The sequence below is a fragment of the Oryx dammah genome, unplaced genomic scaffold (assembly GCF_014754425.2).
Source record: "Oryx dammah isolate SB20612 unplaced genomic scaffold, SCBI_Odam_1.1 HiC_scaffold_14, whole genome shotgun sequence".
Taxonomy (NCBI): domain Eukaryota; kingdom Metazoa; phylum Chordata; class Mammalia; order Artiodactyla; family Bovidae; genus Oryx; species Oryx dammah.
Window position 1 is genome coordinate 18720896 of NW_024070198.1, and position 14143 is coordinate 18735038.

Below are 14143 nucleotides of genomic sequence, written 5' to 3' on the forward strand. Positions count from 1 at the left end.
TGGACTTGGAAGAGCTCTTTCAAGGCAGATTGATTCATTGGACCCGAAATACAGTTCAATAGCCCACACACAGACTCCATCTTTGGCAAACTGCCCTGCCTACTTCTTTCTCTCTTGCCCTGATAAATTGACCTGTGTGTGTGAGTTGGTGCTTTATTGTTGAGGGGTGTGTGTGTGTGTGTGTGTGTGTGTGTGTGTGTGTGTGCTGCTGTCCCAGGATGGAAGCTCCTGGCTTGGGGGCCCTCCGTCTGAGCGATTTTCAAACTTGACACTAGAAGTTCTCCTACTCCATTTCTTCATGTAGTGGCTTTAATTTCATTCCTCTTGTGGGCCCAGAACGTTTCAGAGTGCCTCTCAGGCTGTCTGAACCTTCTGTCTCTGAGTGCAGTAACATGTCATTTCGCAAGGCAGGAAGAAATCTAGTCTCTGCTGTGTGCCTTGCACCAGGGAAAAGATCATTATCCCCATTAGTCAAAAGAAACTGAGGCTCAGAGGAGTTAAGGAGTTTTCCCAAGGTCAGCTGGTGGTAGAACCAGGGTCCATACCCCAGCATTTCTGAGAAATGACCCCAGTGGTGGCAGACTCCAGGCTTGGCCCTGTGGCAAACAGATGACGAGTTGTTAGTGCTTTAGCGCTGTGGCATGAGGTTCTAGATTGTTCATTCTCATTGCTGAACAGGACTCCCTTGTATGAATGTGCTATAACTTGCTTATATGTCGATGGGCACTGAGTTGTCACCAGTTTGGAGGTATCACAAATAGAGCTGCTATGAGCAGTGTATTATGTGTCTTTTGGTGAATGCTTGTAAGCACTTTTGTCTGATGTATACTTGGGAGTGTCACTGTTGGGTTGTAGGGTGGGTGTGTTTCTATGGGCTGTGTTTATATACAGAGTCTTCACATCCCCTCTGGGAGGAAGGCACTATCAGCCCCTTTATGCATGCCAGCCTTTGAGCCAGACCTGCACTTCCTCCAGAGCTTCTGAGAGATCAGGCAGAAGCAAAGGCCCAGTGGAGGAAGTGTAGGTCTGGTTCTAATGCTTTTTCACTATTGGCAACCCTCTTTATTACTTTTTCTTAAGAGACTCGTTATTTTGGAAGATTTCTACACAGCAAGCTACCAAGTAAATGTCACTTGCTCACTATCTGATCTGGAACCAGAGATCAAATTGCCAACATCCACTGGATCATCAAAAAAGTAAGAGAGTTTCAGAAAAATATCTATTTCTGCTTTATTGACTATGCCAAAACCTTTAACTATGTGGATCACAATAAACTGTGGAAAATTTTGTAAGAGATGGGAATACCAGACCACCTGACCTGCCTCTTGAGAAACCTGTATGCAGGTCAGGAAGCAACAGTTAGAACTGGACATGGAACAACAGACTGGTCTCCAAATTGAGAAAGGAGTACATCAAGGCTGTATATTGTTGCCCTGCTTATTTAACTATATGCAGAGTACATCATGAGAAACGCTGGGCTGGAGGAAGCACAAGCTGGAATCAAGATTGCCGGGAGAAACATCAATAACCTCAGATATGAAGATGACACTACCCTTATGGCAGAAAGTGAAGAAGAACCAAAGAGCCTTTTGATGAAAGTGAAAGAGGAGAGTGAAAAAGTTGGCTTGAAGCTCAGCATTCAGAAAACTAAGATCATGGCATCTGATTCCATCACTTCATGGCAAATAGATGGGGAAACAGTGGAAACAGTGGCTGACTTTATTTTTGGGGGTTCCAAAATCACTGCAGATGGTGACTGTAGCCATGAAATTAAGACGCTTACTCCTTGGAAGGAAAGTTATGACCAACCTAGACAGCATATTAAAAAGCAGAGACATTACTTTGTCAACAAAGGTCCATCTAGTCAAGGCTATGGTTTTTCCAGTAGTCAGGTATGGATGTGAGAGTTGTACTATAAAGAAAGTTGAGTGCCAAAGAACTGATACTTTTGAACTGTGGTGTTAGAGAAGACTCTTGAGAGTCCCTTGGACTGCAAGGAGATCCAACCAGTCCATTCTAAACGAGATCAGTCCTGGGTGTTCATTAGAAGGACTGATGTTGAAGCTGAAACTCCAATACTTTGGCCATCTGATGCAAAGAACTGACTCATTTGATAAGACCCTGATGCTGGGAAAGATTGAGGGCAGGAGGAGAAGGGGATGACAGAGGATGAGATGGTTGGATGGCATCACCGACTCAATGGACATGAGTTTGGGTAGACTCTGGGAGTTGGTGATGGACAGGGAGGCCTGGTGTGCTGCAGTCCATGGGGTCACAAAGAGTCGAACACGACTGAGCGACTGAACTGAACTGAAGATAGGTCACATGTAAGTAGAAAAGAACACTTTCTAAGCTGTCACCATGTGGCCAGAAAGACTTCAGGCTATTGCTGACATATGAATGTCTCAGGTCTTTCCCCTTTGTCTGCTTCTGTTCTTCTCCATCTCTCTATCTCTTTCTCTATCTCTCTTTATGTGTATGTATGATATACATACCATTCATACATCTCCCATATACATATATCTCATAGATAAATATATGGTGGCTTAGATGGTAAAGAATCTGCCTGCATTGCAGGAGACTCTGGTTTGATCCCTGGGTGGGGAAGACCCCTTGGAGAAGGGATTGGCTACCCACTCCAGTATTCTTGCCTGGAGAATTCCATGGACAGAGTAGCCTGGTGGGCTACAGTGCACAAAGAGCCGGATACAACTCAGCAACTAACACTTTTACTTTCCTATATATTAGAGAGTGACAGAAAGATGTCTATCTTTATATCTTTATAATATGAAAAAATTGGGATTCCACTGTATGTTACTTTTTAAAGAAATTATTTTTATTTCTTTGGCTGTGCTGGGTATTAGTTGCAGTAGGTGGGATCTAGTTACCTGACCAGGGATTTAACCTAGGCCTCTGCACTGGGGGCACAGAGCCTTAGCCACTAGACCACCAGGGAAGAAGCATTTTTTCAAAGTGACTAAAAAAGTTGCTTCTAAAGCATGATTTTTAAAATATTGCTGTTTGGATTCCCTGGTGGAGTGGTTAAGAATATGCCTGCTAATGCAGGGAACATGGGTTTGATCCCTGGTCCAGGAAGATCCCATGTGCCACAAGGCAACAAAACCTGTCAGCCACGACTACTGAGGCCCATCTGCCCAAGAGCCCATGTTCTGGAACAAGAGAAGCTGCGGCAATGAGAAGCCTGTGTAATGCAACTAGAGAGTAGTCCATGAGCAGCAATGAAGAACCAGTGCAGCCAAAAATAAACAAATAAATGAAAATATTGCACTTTGATATTCATCAGTGCAGTTACCATGATTAATTTAATTAATTCTGTGTTTCAGGATATTTAAACTCTTTCCAATATTTTGCCATTTGTCAATAACACTGCGTGAATATGATTGTACCTAACTCCTGGGGGACATCTCCGGTATTTTCCTGAGGCTAAATGACAAGATGCTGAATAACCTACCAAATCGGTTGGCTTTTGAATGTTGGCTTTTGAATCTCATTATCAAAATCAAATTTATGCTGCTGCCAGGGCATAAAAGAGTGTCTTTTCTGACCACTCTGGCAATTTTCTATTATAAATGATTTTTCTCAATTTTATAGGTAAAACACGGTTGCTTGACTTTGATTCCTGGTGAGGTTATACATTTTGTCAGACTTGCTGTCCATTTGCGTTTCTCCCTCTTTTGCATTTTGTGGTCTATCCTGTGTCTCCCACTCTCGCAGAATGTCACCGTGTGCTCAGGCCAGCCTCTTCCCTGCTGTGCTCCTGCCTTAACAGGAGTCTTCTCAGTGTCCCACGGAACTCAGCACAGTCAAGCACTGTGCAAACAGAACGTGTGTCAGAAAAATGCACACTCACAAGGGCCGCAGGTGGCTTGGCCAGCCACATTTGTCATTCCTCCAGCTAGGATGCCTGAATCCCTCCCAGAGCTGCAAACCTTCCATCTCACTCAGACTCTGGACCCAGGGACCATCAGAGCAGGAGGGGCCAGCCACGGCACCTGATGACTTAACCAGGTGAGGTTCACATGTGCTCGGCTGTGCCTCAGAGGAAGTGTTTCCTACTGCTCTGGGGAAATAGGCAACTGTAAATCAGGGAACAGCGTGGCACTGACTTATTTATCCTTATAAGAGTTTTATATTCTGAAGTCAGCAAGGGACCCATCGGCCAATCCACGGCCAATTTGCAGTCATTATCTTGGGAAAGTGCTATCCCCTTTGCTCAGCTGGCGGCATGCTGGGGCCTGCAGGAATCCAGGCACCCCACAGGGTTAGGCCCTGATCACATACCTCAGTGGAAACCAAATGTTATCTTCCAGAGATGTGAGACAGAGAAAGGAAGTCACCGAACAGTGGGAAATTCTTCCTCTCACTGCTAATACTGCTCTTTCGCTTACCCCAGCCCCTCCTCTGAATTCTTCCTCCTTCAGATGAAATGTTTGCCAGGACAGCAGCAGCACCCTCTTAGGGGTGAGAGCGAGTCATGTAAGTTAGAGTGGACATGATAAAAGGGAGGTTAATTAGCAGTCAAGGCCAAGGCTACCCTCAATGTCCTAAATTAAGTCCTGCATAATCCTTACAAGAGAATATCAAGCAGCCATTAAAAATAATATTTTCCAAAAATTTTTATGAGACTTAAAAATGCTCATGACATGAAGTAAAATGAAGGAAAGAAAGGTGCAAAACCCACCTATAGAATATAAAATATGATCCCAATTATGTAAAATTGCTGGAAATTACCATTGTAAAATGGTGACTGTGATGATTTCTGCAGGTAAGATTAGGTTTGAGTTTTATGTTCTTTTTTATTATATTTAAAATTTTTCCTACAATAAGCATCTGTGACTTTTATTTACAAGAAAATAGTGTTTTGAAAGACCAAGTCTGATGTGATCTGCCCCAGGCCCCTGGGATCTCACAAGTTCCTACTTGTTACTCAGTTCTGCTCTCTTTACCTAAGTGTTAAAAGGAAGTGCTTGCCCTCGCCCCAAGGCCTCCCTCCCTCCCTTCCTTCTTTCTTTCTTCCTTCTCCCTCCTCCTTGTGCTCTGGTAAGTCTTTTGAGGAAAGCAAATCTTGGAACCCAGTCTAAAACCAAATTTTTAACAAGCTCAAAATTTTAGCTATTCCAATACTGCATGGAGCAAGGGGACAGGACAGGGTTGATAGCCCTTCTTGTGGGAAAAGCTTGGTGGACCCAAAGATTGCTCTGCTTTTCTCTGGTCACACTGCTTCTAGCAGGCTGGTTTCAATCTGGTGCCGGTTTAAAAAAGATGTCGACAAGACTGCCTTCTGCAGAATCTAGAAATGACAATAATATCGCCAGCCACAATATTAGCAGCAATAGCACCACCGTGAACCAAATACTTATCCTATGACAGATAGTGATCTATTGTTTTATCTGATCTTTAAAATAATCTTTACAGGTGAGAAATCTGGGTTTATTGAAGTTACGTAATAAGGCTTGTTGTTCAGTTGCTAAGTTGTGTCTGACAATTTGCCACCCCATGGACTGCAGCATGACAGGCTTCCTTGTCCTCCACTATCTCCTGGAGTTTGCTTAAATTCATGTTCACTGAGTTGGTGATGCTATCTAACCATCTCATCCTCTGCCATGCTCTTCTTCGTTTGCCTTCAATCTTTCCCAGCATCATGGTCTTTTCCAATGAGTTGGCTCTTCACATCACACGGTCAAAATACTGGAGCTTCAGCTTCAGGATCAGTCCTTTCAATGAATATTCAGGGTTGATTTCCTTTAGGATTGACTGGTTTGATCTCCTTGCAGTCCAGGGGACTCTCAAGAGTCTTCTCCAGCACCATGATTCAAAACCATCAATTCTTTGGTGTTCAACCTTCTTTATGGTCCAACTCTTTGTGTACATATATGGCTACTGGAAAAATCATAGGTTTGATTATACGAACTTTTGCCAGCAAAGTGATGTCTCTGTTTTTTAATACACTGTCTAGGTTTGTCATAGCTTTCTTTCAAAGGATCAGGCATTTTTTAAATTTCATGGTTGCAATCACCATCTGTAGTGATTTTGGAGCCCAAGAAAATAAAGTCTGTCCCTACTTCCACTTTTCCCCTTATATTTGCCATGAAGTGATGGGACCAGATACCATGATCTTATTTTTTTTGAATGTTGAGTTTCAAGTCAGCTTTTTCACTCTCTTGTTTCATTCTCATCAAGAGGCTCTCTAGTTCCTCTTCCCTTTCTGCCATTTGAGTGGTATCATCTGCATATCTGAGGTTGTTGATATTTCTCCTGGTAATAAAAGGCAGGTCTATGTTACTCTGTATAAATTTCAGAGGAATTTATATGGTGGGAGGAGATGCCCCGGGAAATCTTCCACCTGCTCTGCTCTGGGGCCTCTGCATCATGGCCTTGGCAGTTAGGATGGAAGGGGCTGGCTAGGAGAGGTGCGTTTCTATGGGGACACCCATGGGACTCTTTCAGACCAAGAGTGACAACCCAACTCACTTTAGAATAACGCAAGTTTGTAAGGAAAGATTTCAGTAATGTGACAGGCGTGGTTTGCTCATGGAAAGTGAGAGGCTGAGTCTCTAGACTGGGAGTGTGGGCCCCCAGATGACCCTCCAGTTGCTCCCACTTTGCACTCACCCCACCTGCTGTTTGCCCTATTCTGGAGGTTTTGATGGCCGGAGAGGCCACACATTGCTCCAGGCAGTGGCCCCTGTGGGTAACTTTGTGGGGCACTGAGGAACTGGGTCCTTTCTTATACAGTTTGCCAGAAGTGCGACAGCAGTAGACTGGACCCCCCCAGGGCAGGCCTCTGATCAGCTGGTAGTGGGGGCCTGGCAGTGAGAAGAGGATGCTTGTTGGTCAAATGGATTGTTTGGAGCTGATGCTGTGAGATTACTGAGTATCCCAGACAAGTCTACCCCATGTGGTTATTACATATGACCTATTCCACTAATACACAGAAAAAATGCAAGCTATCTATATAAAGCAAAACCAGTTTATTCATGAAGCCTTGGATGAGAGGTTAACCAGGACCCCATGTGACTTGTACGTTTCTTCCAGAACAGTGGCTTGGGCCTTGAGGACTTGCTTGCCTCAGGCCATATCCTGGGAAACTGACATCTCAAGGGTGAATTCATCTTCCTGGGTCAGAGTTAGTTTGAGGTCACATGCTCCTGAGGTCCCTGAAGACCACGTGGGCTGCATTGCGTCCAGCGGCTCCCATGACACCTCCTCCTGGAAGGGAGCCTCCCATGAGCCAGAGCTGTGCTCACCCCCTCCCACCCCTCTATCCCCCCGTGGGATTGCCATGGCACCAGCCACAAAGCAGAACAGGGAAGACTGAAGGGTGGTATTGGGGTATGGGTAACAGAACCACCTGGGACGATTATCAAGACAGATCCTGGACTCCCCTCCAGGCTTCCTGAATCCATGCAGGAAGGGCCAGTGTCTGGTCCAAGCAAGTGCCCCCCTTGCCCTTCCCAGCCTGAGAGCTGAAGGGCCAGAGAGCAAGACTCCCAGGACATGAAACTAGAACGTGGGACTAGGGGTTGAGGGGAAGACCTGGCGGTTCAGGCCCGTCTGGGAGGACGAGGCCCACATAGCTCAGAGGAAGCACCCATATGAGATGAGCCTCCATGGGGTCAGTTAGGCCTAGGATGGGAGCAGGGAAGAATTTTAAAACTGAGAAACTGGACTGTGCCGATCCTTACAGGTCTCAAATATGGACGCAGAATATAGAGACATGGGTCCCTCACAACCCCCAGCAGGAACTGGAGAGATGCCTCCACTAGGGCGTGTCCCCAGGCCTCACGAAGGGGAGTGAGCGAACCTGAGGGTTCTGGCTGGAGAATTCTCAATGCAGGGGAGGGCTTGTTCTCCTGGGAGTTCCCTGCTCCCCTCCCTCTCATCTCCTGCCTTATTCACCCTGTCCCCCTGTCTGCAAGCTTCTGATGTCTGGCCAGCCCTCACCACCCACCCGGAATAGTGGGACCGAGGCTCACTCACCAGGATGGGCCCCACTTCCACAGAGATACAGGCCCTGGAGGGGGCTGCGGTAGCTGGAGTGGAGGGGCACGGGACGCGCGAAGTACAGCTGGTCCAGGCTCATGGCACAGTGGAATATGTTCTGCAGAGGCAGGGCCATAGTCTTTAACATAGGAGTGTTACAGTCTCCACCGCCTTCCCTGCCCCTGTTCTCCAAGGAAGGCTCTTCTCCTTCCAGGGTGTTTTTGGGCTCTTGTGATGCAGAATGAGAAGAGGAAGAGAGGGAACAGGCATGTGTCCCAGGGCTGGGGTGAATTTTCCTGGAGGCATTTTTCAAGAAGGAGGAAGGGTTGGGTGCATTTTCAGAGGGTGAGGAAACTGAATGGGAGAGAAAATGGAGGCTTGAAAGATTGCGTTGTGGACTATGAATCCCCCTCACTCTGTTTGAAAAGTAGGGGAATTTGATTTATTTTGACTGCTGATGAGTGTTTCTTTGGCCAAGGTACCCATCTGAGGCTGGGCCCTGGGGTCCAAGGTCCCAGTGAGTGGCAGACAAGGGTGCTGGGACCGAGTGTGGTTCTGCTCCAATGGCCTGGGTCAGACCAGCCGAGGAGGGGGGTGTGGGGGCTGGAGGAGGTCACACCCGAGGGGTAGGTCTGACGACCAACATCTGTTGGGCATCATGGTGGGGGTGACCATCAGCTGCCCCTTCAGTGTGTCCCCAGCTGAGCTTGTTCTCTTCTCTGGAGTTTCCTCCTCGACGGATGGACAGACAGCATCACCTCCCACTCCTCGGCCTCAAGGTGGACCCTTTACGTCCTCTCCACCCCCGTCTCTACACATGCCTTTATCAAGATGTCTCAATCCACCTGCCCCAAGCCTTCCACCTCAACCCTTTCTCTTCCCTCTCTACTGCCTGGCCTCCTTCACTCTCTAGGCAGCCTATGCTGACCGATAAAAATATAATTGGAGCTACACATGTACTTTTAGATTTTCCATTAGCCACACATGAACACTTAAAAAGAAACTGGTGAAATTAATGTTAGTAATACATTTAATTTAACCCAATTAAATAATATGTTTAATTTAACCCCACAGATCCAAAATATTATTTCAACTTGTGGTCGATATTAAAATTATTGATGAGACTTGCTGCATTTTTTTGGTCTTTGCTATCTGGGGTGTATTTTATATTGAAACACATCTCATGTTGACCTGGCCATGTCTATGTACACAATAGCCAATCGGGGCTAGTCGCTGCCATACTGGCCCTGGTGGCCTGCCCACTCCCTGCCTCCCGGCTCAGTGAGTTGTTGATAAATTGAAGAGAAGTGTGAGATCAAGCTGCCCGGGGGAGGGGAGGTCCCTCTGAAGAAAGGCAGATGGGAGACGCTGACATGGACGTCTGGGCAGAAATCCCACAGTTCTGGTGATCTCCCAGTGGGCGCTGCCTCTCCCGTCTACATCTCTTCTTTCCTCCCCCACTGCCTGCAACTGACCCTGTCTCTGTCCTCTCTCCGCTGTGGTCTCTGCCCCTGTCCTCCCTTCCTGCCTAAGGCTGGGTGTGGAGGCCAAGATAAAGCCAAGTGGGCATGTCAGGGAGTGGAGGTGCACAGAGAGTGAAGGGAGACTGTGACGAGAGCCTCCCATCCTATACGAACTCACCCCGCCAGGAAGCCCAAAGACTCTCTCCAAGTCAGGGGGTGTGAGGATGTCTCTGCCCACCACGGAGCCCTTGAAGCCGGGTGCGTAGGCCTCGATGCAATCAAACACTGGGTGCCAAACACAGGGAAATGAGACAGTGTTATGGAAAAGAAGAGGCTTATGATTATACCATTTGGCAAACTTACTAAATTCGTTAAACGCTACACTTAAAATGAATATTTTCATACGCAGATTATACCTCAATAAGCAAAACAACAACAACAACAACGAAACGAACAACATAGCCCACCAGCAAATAAACAATTCTTTCTGAAGATCATTCCAGCCTCCCGCTCTTTCCCATCTTTATACTCCAACCCTAAACTCTGTCTCCCCTTGAATATGCAAAGATTTCTTCACCTCATGGCTCCACTCAAGTTATTTTTTTTGCTTGGTATGCCCTTTGCTGCCTGGTCAACTCCTATTCACCCTTTAAAATCCAGCTCAAATGTCCCTTTCTCTGGAAAGCTTTCCTGTCACTCTGGCTCATGGCTCCTCCTTTGGTTCACACAGTCCGTTGACTGTAAGATTGGTTTATTATTCTCCCCCATTGGACTGCAAGCAACCTGAGGGCAAGAACTATGTCTTTTTGCCTTTCTTAGCCCACAGCCTGACCCCAGCAGGCACTCACTGTGTTGATTTTGGTTTCCCTGGGTATTCCTCTCTCCTTGGCACAGGCCTTGCGGGTGTTGATCAGAGTGGGGCCATCAGGAGGAGAGGGGTCTATTTGGGCCACTCAGCCAGCAGTCACAATGGAGACCTGACGGTCTAGCTCTCTTTACCTCTGTCTGCATATGAGTTTCTCTGCTGCTCGTCCCAGGCCTTGCCTCCAGCCAGCGTGTAGGGCGTGTACTGAGTGAAGAGGGAGACGACATGGCAGCCGGGGGGAGCCAGGGTGGGGTCCAGTGAGGAAGGGATGCAGAGTTCGATCAGAGGTCTGTGTACGACAGGGGAGGAGAGGGCAGGGTTTGAAGAGCAATGCCTGCCTGAGGGAAGGGGCCGTGGAGCCATCCTGAGATGACGGGACAAAATGAAGACCTGAGCTGGGATGCTGGGGCCGGATGGATCATCTCCGTAAGGTTATGGTGGTGTTTGTCTGCATGGGCTTGGTGACCAGCAGGACCGTCCAGACCACCCACGGGGAGCTCTCTCATCCCCAGGTCCCTGACTCAGACAGACCTCCAGGCTCCAGGCTCTCAGGTCCCAGCCAGCCCAGGGAGGTAAATGTGCAGTGGGCTCTGCCCTCCACCCCCCACCTCCACACACACACCCTGTGCTCTAACCAGGGGCTCAAGCGTCTCCAGGTCCCCCACCTCTTGGAAGGCAGGCCATCCAGGGCGTCTTCAAAGGCCTGGTGGACAAGGAGGGTGTCCTCACAGTTCAGGTGGATGGAGCACTGGTGATGGGGCAATGGCTGGCCCTTGGGAGTGTTGGGGGCTGCCAGGAAGTCAGGCAGCCTGTTGACAGCCACTGAGACACCAAAGGGGAGGGTTAGGGCCCAGGGGCCTGGGTCCCCAGCCCCTCCAGGTCCCTCCTTCTCTACCCATCACCTGCTCCCCAACATGGTGGGCTGGAAACAAGAAGCATGAAAAAGTGTTTCACCTTCAAACAGGGGGCAAGCTGGGGGGCAGGGAATAGAGACAGGTCAGTCTCTCCCAGACATGGAGATTTCTCACTCAGAAAATCTCAGAAAAGACAGCTCTGCAGTCCACTGTGCCTCTTACCGTTGATCTTGGTAACAGGCGACTTGGTGTCCAGCTGGGCGATTCTCGCCACAAACTCCTCAGGAAGCCACTCCTGAAAAGAGAAGGTTCCACCCTAGGGGTGGCTGAGGCCCCAAGGGGGCTGCCTTCCTCCTTTACTCAGACTGGTCCCTCAACCTCTACTACCGGAGATCCTCTCCCTCCCTCAGAGTTAGCCAAAATACCTCCTCTGTGAAGCCCTCCTGGACTCCTCCCACTCAGTGTTAACCACTTTTTCCTGTGTACTTTGCCAGCGTCCTGGCGGTAAGTGGCCCAGACCAGCTCCTGCTATGGATGTGGCCCAAGAGCTGCAGCCTCTTTCTCCTCTGGCCTCTAAGCTCTTGGAAGTCTTGATGATCTCAAAATTGTCTTAAGATGCTTTTGAAACTGGTGTTTGCTGAATTTTATTAGTGGAATCCCTCAGAAAAATGATGTCTTGTCCCCAAGAATAAACCCCACATCATTGGGAGCTCCAGGCTCATACACGTATTAGCACATCTTTGGGGGACAGGGCACATGTGGTCAATTGCAAAAGCTGTTCCAAGTCCCCACCCCTCCGTATACGGACACCCCTTTCTATTGGCCTCCCACTGTGACTCTGAGCTTGGTCCTGAGACAAAGCTAATGTTAGCAAATAGGAAGCAAACAGAAGCACTTGCGTGATTGAGTTTGCTCCATTTTGCCTTGTGCCAGACCCTGAGGACATGTCTGGACTATTGCGCTGGGGATAAGAAACACATGGAGCAGAGCTGAGTCATCCCGGACATTCTGACTGAGACCCCTGGACTAGCCCCCGCTGTCAAGCTGGGAGCACGAGTGCCCCTCAGCTGCTGGAAGATGTGTGGGTGAGCCCAGATCAGCTGAACTCAGTCAGTATCAACTGATTCCTCCTGCTCCATGTACTAATCCGTAACTCTTGTGATATGCCCAGCAGTTGTGTGGTTGTTATGCAACGTTCATGTGATGATGGGTTATTGACATAAACAGTGGAATCAGAGCTGGTTAGAGGGGAAAAATCAGGACAGCAGGAAAGCTGTAGAAAGAACTCTGGGTTGAAAGTCAGACTTGGGTTCTAGCTGTGGCTCTGCCAATCGCCAACTGCCTGGGGTCGGTCACCTCACCTCCCTGGACCTTTCCCTCACCTGTGAGGCTTGTTGCTACCTGCCTGTTAGGTAAGTGGAGAAGGATGGGCTTCCCCAAGTGTGGGGAGACTTGGCATTCACATCTCCCACCCTGATGCAGCCCCCTGAAGCCCCTAGGTTCCAACCCCCAGCCCCGTGCTGGGAGACGCCTCACCTCCTCCCCAGCCTCACCTGTGGCGTTAACTTCAGGAAGGTGATCTGTGGCGATGCGTTGGACAGCACCACTTTGCTCCTCACCTCTGAGCCATCTTGCAGCACGACCCCTTGAACGCGCCCTCCACTGCTCACCTGCACCTTGGCCACTGTCTACGGCCACCAGCAGGAGCCCCAGGACCCCCGGGAGGAGAAACAAGGGTTGGCTCAGGGGATTTCCACTGTTTGTGCTGCTGCTAGGCACTCACAGCTTTCTCATCCCCTGCCGATTTCCTGCAGATCCTGGCGAGGCGTCAGCCCACTCCCCAATGCAAAGGCTCACCCCAAATGTGCGATGGTAGTGCAAGTCCAAAAGGGGACAGGCCTGGGTCACAGCTGCTCAGCCAGCGACAGTCTGCAGAGTCCAAACCCAGCCTTGCCCATCAGTAAACTAAGGACCCTCCGAATCTGAGACTGTGTTCTGTTCTAAGATACTTGCCAAAAATCGGGGTGGGCGTCAAGGGGCTGTTCACCTTTTCGGTGAAGATGCTGACTCCATGAGCAGTGGCTGAGCTTGCGATGGCGTCAGAGAGGGCACCCATGCCACCCTGGACGTAGCCCCAGGCCCCCCGAATCCCCTCCAGACTCCCCATCACGTGATGGAGTAGCACATACCTGAGGACAGATAATCAGAATCAGTGGCTGGAGAGGGGGTATAATCTCCCCAGAATTCTAGGTGCAAATATTCTTTCTCTCCAAGTGCCTTGAATGGACCACATAATCTACTTGCAGTTCTGCATCTGCACATGCTGTTCTGGAATCTAGAACCTTCTTCCTCTTCTTTTGTTTGGCTAATTCCTCCTGTCCCTAGAGTTTCAGATGAAATATCTCTTCCTCATGGGGGCTCCTCTGAGCCTGGACCACATTGCCTGCTGCCTCATTTTCCCATCACAACGCCCACAGTAAATAGTCCTCCACCCCACATTCTGTACCTGCCTCTCCCATGGGGATTTCAGCTCCATTCACTACGGTGTCCTCAGCACCTAGTGCAGGCAACTGCTCCATCCACATTTATTGAAAGAATTAATGGGGGAAAAAAATGTCTTAAAGGCCCATTTCACAAACTGGGCAGTGGCGAAGCCTCCTGGACACCCACAGAGAAAAGGACCTGCAGGCCCCAGGTGGAAAATCCTAACTGGCTGGTTGATCTTGGTCAAGGTGTTGCAAGCACTTGCCAATGCACACCCCCCTTTTCCATGGTCCTGGGAAATTTGGGGCTGGCTTAGTGTGTGTTGAAAAATCACTTCCGAGGGGTGCTCTTATCCCTTGAGAGATAAGCCACAGTGACAGCTTCTAGCTGCATCTTCTGGTGCCTGGAAATGGCCCAAGACTTGGCAGCATCCTCTATCCCTACACACACACACACACACACACACACACACA

The 14143-nt window shown here is 48.8% G+C and overlaps 1 protein-coding gene across 3 annotated transcripts in view; it reads right to left on the bottom strand.

Moving 5' to 3' along the window:
- Positions 1-6973: 6973 nt before the first annotated feature.
- The window catches only part of PYROXD2 (pyridine nucleotide-disulphide oxidoreductase domain 2), a 24809-nt gene continuing 17639 nt past the window's right edge, over positions 6974-14143 (bottom strand). For 2 of the 3 annotated variants that reach the window (XM_040254185.1, XM_040254187.1), the window contains 8 exons: positions 13234-13375; positions 12740-12874; positions 11409-11481; positions 10998-11154; positions 10467-10621; positions 9646-9752; positions 8002-8122; positions 6974-7230 (listed from right to left, as the gene is read on the bottom strand). In XM_040254185.1, the coding sequence (XP_040110119.1) occupies positions 7160-7230; positions 8002-8122; positions 9646-9752; positions 10467-10621; positions 10998-11154; positions 11409-11481; positions 12740-12874; positions 13234-13375 (961 nt within the window). In that variant the 3' untranslated portion in view covers positions 6974-7159. The remainder of the gene's footprint in view (positions 7231-8001; positions 8123-9645; positions 9753-10466; positions 10622-10997; positions 11155-11408; positions 11482-12739; positions 12875-13233; positions 13376-14143) is intronic. The other variant, XM_040254186.1, reaches the window with a different exon arrangement.